We start from the raw sequence: 6,488 nt of genomic DNA, 5'->3' as shown, positions 1-6,488 counted from the left end.
GAGAGAGAGAGAGAGAGAGAGAGAGAGAGAGAGAGGAAAAGAGGGCCAAGCTTGAGCTTATAGAGGAATAGGCACATCTGTTCAGGCTTGCCTGCCACCTACCCACCTCACAACAGACTTTCAGCTGGACACGTGCACACATTATCATGTGGCAGGCAAGAGTTTTCAGCCCATTCTGCACATGGGAAAAATTCATCCCAAAGATATTCCGTGGTTGGTCCAGTCAGGTAGCAAAACCGGATCAGGATTCAGATCTGTGAAGCCCCAGCCTGTCCCCTGTCTCCTTTCCTACCTACAGAGATATGCCTTCAGGGAAGATAAGCTGTCCACACAGTAGGTGAATTCTGTCCTAATGGCTATGGCCATCATTACAGAGCACCTTTGAGGGCAGCTCTTCACAGACTCTTACAACCCTTTTAGGAGGAATATCATTACCTCTCTCTGTTTATGAAAAGGGCTTTGAAATTTGGAGTAATCATAAGTCGCTCAAGGTGGTCAAAATGGTTTTGTTTGATTTTCTTTGGACAGTGCTAGGCATGGAACATAGACCCTTGCACACACCAGGTAAAAACTCTACAAATAACCTATGTCCCTAGCACAAAAAGCATGGATGCTTTAGCTCAGGGTGACCCTCAACTCAAAGATCCTCCTGCTTCATCCTTTTCATCATATGCCTACTGGCATGGGCCACCATGGGCAGGATTAAATCCATGTCCCCCACTCCTTCAGCCATGTTCTACCCCTTGCTCTGCTTGGTCATCCACATGTCCAGCCCAGCACCATGAGAACTGCAGGGCCTGTCCCTCAGGTACTCACCCACAACCTCCAGCCTGTCCCTCAGGTACTCACCCACAACCTCTAGCCTGGTCTTCCCTTCTGCCTTTTCAGGGGTGACCACCAACTTGCATCGGTATTCTCCTGCCTCCCACAGTTGGACCCCAGGCAGCTGGAGGGAGGCGTCGCCCCTCTCCAGCCCCAACCTTGACACCATGGCTCCAGGTCGTAACGCCTTTAGGTGATTTCCATAAAGCTCAAACACTGTGACCTCAGATTCATTCTTCTGAAGCCAGACGATTCCCATAGTCTTGGTGTCCAGGTGTGGGGAACCAGGGACTTTGCAGGGTATGATGACGTTGTCATTCTGGGATACTAGCTGTGTCCCCTCTGCCATCTCCACTTCCAGAGCACCTGCGGCATTAAGAGAGCTCAGTTATGGGAGGCCCTGGGTACTCAATCACTGGGTAAGTGGGGGTGAAGATGGTTCTCACTTTACAGCCCCTTGTCAATCCCCATGGGTCCCCCAGCCCTGTCCTTCCTCTTCAGGCTCCTATGGGTCCCTTGCAATCCCATGTGCACTTTAGAATCATCGATTTCTTTAATTTATAAAAGTTACATTTATTTACTTATCTATTTATCGTCTCTGTCTAGATCTGTGCGTATGAATGTGCGTATGAGTGTGTGAGTGTCGTGGCACTGGTGTAGAAGTCAGAGGACACTTTTGCAAGTTAGTTCTCGCCCACCATGTGCACTCCAAGTTCAAACTCATCATCAGGCTTAGCAACAGTTGCCTTAACCTGCTGAGCCATCGCCTCATCCTTGGCTTATCAATTTCTACAAAGAAGTCAGTTGATCTTCTGCTAGGAATTATACTGACCCTGTAGATCCATTTTCATGTACTGCAATCTTTACCATGTTACCTTGTCAATCATGGCAATTTTGAGGATGTGCTATGGACCGAATGTCCTCGTCCACAGTGATCCCATTGACCACATTGAGGCTGAACCGCCACTGGTCAGCTCTGGGTCGTGATCATGTCAAGGGGTTTCAGCCTTCTAGATGGCATTAGAGCCTATATTTGAGAAGAGAGAGATCTCTCCTATTCTGCCATGAAGACATATCATGAATTTATTCTAGAAGCTTAACCAACCGGCCCTTCATCTTTCACTCCCAAGCTGGAGAACTAAGACCACTGCAATGTCATCATGAGGTAAAAGCAGTCCCTCCTGGTCTCATAAAAACGTCAGTAATGGCGCCTGGATGAGACCCTGGTGGTGTTGCCCTCCTCCAACTCATCCCCTCAGCTCCAGCATCACGGGCGAAGGAGCGAGGCAGCAATGCAGATGCCACCAAGGCGGACTCCACACAGCAGCCCTTCAGTGCGCAGCTGTGAATCAGTCAGTGGATCTGCACTTTCTACAAGAGTGCTCCCAGTCCAGGTGAAGTACGGTGTGGCATACACAACCACAGCACTGTGAGGCCCCATCAGAGCTCACCAGGGATGACTGGCGCCATGGTAACCTCCCCTCCTCCCATCCATCCACCTCCTACCTGCAGTGGACATGCACCATAGCAGCAGCAGCAGCAGCCACAGCAAATTCCAAGCCATGCAGCCATCCTGATGCGTTCCCTTCCACCCCTCAGCTCTGATTTGGACAGGCTCACTCTGCCCTCCACATTTCCTGGCAGTGCGGAGGGTGTAGCCAGTGAGCTTCCGGAGCCCTACTGCACAATAGCCAGACAGTGGAGTGGCACGGCCCACCGCAGTGCATTTGCACTTTCTCCGGATCCTTCTGGCATCTCGGAAAAGTCCACTTGCCATGCGCAGCTGCACTGGCAATTCCATGTGGCCAGCAGTGCAGCTGAGGAGGGTCCTCAGGGCCCGGGGTTGGGGGCACCACAGGTGCACCTGTGTCCTGGACGTCTGCCACACAAAACATGTTCAGGATGAGTAAACAAAGCAAAGTCAGACAGTTTCTCAGGCAAAAGACAAGAAGTTCTTAAGAATAATTGCCCGGGTTCACCCAGGTGCCTCAGCACTAGCTATATGTGTGACTGGCCCCTTCGAAGCTATTTATTCCGCAATTGAGTACACATTGGAAGAAGATGGGCCGCTCTATGCCTCGGTCTTATCCACAGTATACTGTCCTGGAGGAGGACTTAGCTTACTTGGTAGTGTTTGCCTAGCATGCAGGAAGCCCTGGAAGGTTCTAAGGCTTTAACCAGTTTTCTATAGTGTGGTGATATGTGCCTTTAATCCTACAACTAAGGAGGTAAAGGCAGGAGGATCAGGAGTTCATGGTCATCCACAGCTACATAGCAAGTTCTAGGCCAGCCTGAGGTACATGAGAGCCTGTCTTTAAAATAATAATAATAACACAAAAAAAAAACCTTTTTACTAAATAGGCTAAGAGCCTCATGAGTTTGAGCCCTTGGAGACTTACACTGGCCAAACAGCCAGCCAGCGCCAGAAAGACAACTCACTCTAAGACATTCACCAGCAAAATAATGAGATGACCCTTACCCTTCAGAATTGGGTCCCACCCAGATGTCCAACCTGGTGAGGTTTGGGATTCTTCTCCAGGAGCTCAGCCACAGCAGCCTGTGCAGTGTCTTAGAAAATCTTCTCTCCCAGTCCTTCCTCTCCATCCTCTAATCTTCCTCTCTTCCTTTTCTCCTCCTCTCTCCTCTTCCTCCCCTCTACTCTGTCTCTCTGTCTCTCTGTCTCTGTCTCTCTGCCTGTCTCTCTCTCTCTCTCTCTCCCCCCCCCCCCCCCTCTCTCTCTCTCTCCCTCTCTCTCTCTCTCTCTCTCTCTCTCTCTCTCTCTCTCTCTCTCTCTGCCTTCCTCTGTTTCTCACTTTTTCTGCTTAAGCAAGACTAAGCCATTTATTCCTCACAAAAAGTAAAGTCTTGCTACAGGGTGATCTGTAGGTGGCACTGCGGTTGTGAGGGCAGAGGGAGGAAAGAGTGCCTGGTAGTCCATCCCCCTCCTCCAACTCGCCTTTGGCAGGGCCGGGAGAACTAGGATGACGGGTACAACTAGGCGTGGGAAGGTCAGAAGACCCTCCTGGCGCTCTGCCAGCAGCGCGCAGCCTTCCAGGTGCCCAGCCCTGCGGGCGCGCACCACCTGAGGCGCCTGCTCTCCCCATCCCGGGCCCACCCCTCTTGTTTCTTTTTTTCTTTCTTCCTTTCTTTTTCATTCTTTTTTCTCTCTCTCTCTCTCTTTCTTTTTCATTCTTTTCTCTCTCTCTCTCTCTCTCTCTCTCTCTCTCTCTCTCTCTCTCTCTCTCTCTCTCTCTCTCTCTCTCTCTCTGCCTTGCTCACGCTCTCTCTCACTCTAGTTCTCTCTTGTTCTCTCGGCTTTAAATCTGCAGTTGCCTAGTTGTTCTTTGGTAACTTCCTTTACCTGCCACAGACCACCTGACATCCCCACAAAGGCAAAATAAAAAGCTAAAGCTAATGATAATTGTACTAAGCTAAAAGCAAACCTTCACTCTGGAGGACTTCTGGATTCTTCCCTCTGGACTAGAGGAAAAAGTCACCACACGAGGAATTTCCATCCGGGTGTAGGTCAGGCTTCCTCTGGATTCTCCAAGGTCGGAATGGTGTGCTTTCCCGGCTTGCTTACCAGCACTTGCCAAATCTGTCCGCCCTGTCCACGCTATCTTCTAGAAATCTCAAGGTATCAGTCCCATTCCAGAAGTCATCTGCTGGGGATTCCCGCCTCAGAGATCCTGTCACTCCTCCAGCTGTGGCCTGAGGCTGGCCCCGCCTCCGTGCCAGCCCTGCTTCCTCCTAGGCCAAGCTATGACTCACTGGAAACCGATAGGCATTGCTGCTGTTGCCTGAGTCCTAAGTAACCAAGGCTGCTTGGTCCTGCAGGGCAGGAGTGGCTCCTGTTCTGCAAGAACACACTGCAGAGCTCTCTTCCTGGGCACACCCTCTCCCAGCTCGGGGTGTCTGTGGGCCTGCTGGGCTCCTGACTGTGCCCTCCACTCTTTTCCTCTCTCACATCTTCCTGTTTTCCTCTCCTGAAGACATTGTGGTTGGAAGTGGGACCATGCTCCATCTAGACTGATTTCCTCCTGAGATCGTTCATTTAATCACATCTGCAAAAACCCTTTGTCCCTTGAGGCCACGTTCCCAGTTTCCACATTTGTGGTTCACTGCCCCATCCATACAGGGCTTGTTTCCCTTACCGGACTGGCCCAACACCATGCCTTCCTTCCTAGAACTCATTATGTTTTAGGCGCTGTCCTCCACTGACCTGGAGCCTTGGATGCTCCTGCACATGTGGGCGGGAGTTGAGGGAACCAGTACCTTGGTGAAGCTCTGACTGGCATGGCAAGAAAATAAAACTGCTGTCTTCTCCCTTCTCTGAATTACGGCTGAGTTCTTAATCTGTGGACTTGCAGCCCGCCCCCTCCTTAGGTAGTGCAGCCCTCCCCGCCTCCTCATATGGTGCAGGACCCCCCCCCCCAAACACAGACAGTAACTAAGGACAAGGATTGTGTCCTCTTATGAAGACAGCACTAACAGGGACCCACTCTTCTACCTTGGGAACCGTAAGTGCTTTAGGGTGAAAGCTGTTCAGAACTAGGGCTGGAAAGATAACTTGGTGGCTACTCTTGTGGAGGACCTGGGTTCAGTCCCCAGAACCCACATGGCAGGTAACAACTGACTGCAACTCCAGTTCCAGGGGATCCGACAGCCTCTCCTGGCCTCCGTGGGCATTGCATACATGTGGTGCACTTACATACATGAAGGCAAAACATTTGTATACATAATTTTTAAAAAACCAATCAGAACTGATAATAAGGTACAAAAATAAATCTCAGTCTCTGGACATGGAAGACAGGCATCGACATTCTCTAATCTCTGAGGTACCTGTGAGATACAGGGAAACCTGCTTGCAAACCAGCACCTCCACAGTCCCTGGGGAGGCTAGAATCAGGGGCTGGATGATGTCCCTAGGAATGCTGGGGACAGGTTCTGTCACTGGTACAAGTCCTCTAAGGCCCCAGGCTCTAGACTGTCGTGCCTGTGGTTTGCAAACTGCAGTCTTCAACACCACCCAATTTGTCTTTTTCTTCAGATTACAACCAGAAGTTGACAGTGAAGCTTAGTGGCAGAGCGCTGGCCCAGCAAAGGCCCTGGGTTCCATCCCCAGAACTGCTGAGAAAAAAAAGAAAAAAAGAGGATGCGCTGAGGAGATGGTTCAGAGGGTGAGGCACAGTGTGAGGACTGGAGTTCAGATTTCCAGAACCCACATAGAAGGAGGCCCACCTGTCATCCTGCACTCTGGAGGTAGGGGGGGATCTCCAGAGAAGGCCGCTTGCTACACTAGCTGAATTGTTGAGCTCTGGGTTCAGAAAGTGACCTTCCCTCCAAAACTAAAGCAGAGAGTGACTGAAGAAGATACCAACTGCTGCTTCCACACAAACGCACACTTGTACACACACATGCACACGTGCACCCACATGCATGCATACCACATAAACAGTCACATGCAAAAAGAGGAAAAGGAAATTTGCAACAAATACGCATTTCCCTGATTTTAATGTAATTTACAATAAACACATACAAACTGGGGGGATATTTTCCAAGTACCACACTGGAAGAGTTATTGTAACATATATTTATACAACAAATTCAGATGTAACAAATATTGTATAAAATCTCTATGTCTTTGAAATCCATTTATCGATTTG

General features: G+C 50.0%; 1 protein-coding gene across 1 annotated transcript; it reads right to left on the bottom strand.

Annotated features, from left to right (window-relative positions):
• Positions 1-625: 625 nt before the first annotated feature.
• On the bottom strand, positions 626-4,716 carry LOC115067736. Its single transcript, XM_029556300.1, has 3 exons — positions 4,266-4,716; positions 2,329-2,701; positions 626-1,188 (listed from the first exon to the last, which is right to left on the bottom strand). The coding sequence occupies exons 1-3, from the start codon at positions 4,335-4,337 to the stop codon at positions 737-739; spliced, it is 897 nt and encodes a 298-aa protein (XP_029412160.1). The 5' UTR covers positions 4,338-4,716; the 3' UTR covers positions 626-736.
• Between the last annotated feature and the right edge of the window lie 1,772 nt (positions 4,717-6,488).

Source organism: Nannospalax galili, unplaced genomic scaffold (assembly GCF_000622305.1).
Source record: "Nannospalax galili isolate Female #2095 unplaced genomic scaffold, S.galili_v1.0 scaffold44, whole genome shotgun sequence".
Classification (NCBI taxonomy): domain Eukaryota; kingdom Metazoa; phylum Chordata; class Mammalia; order Rodentia; family Spalacidae; genus Nannospalax; species Nannospalax galili.
The sequence above is the reverse complement of the archived record's forward strand: the minus strand, read 5'-3'. Positions and strand labels throughout refer to the sequence as shown.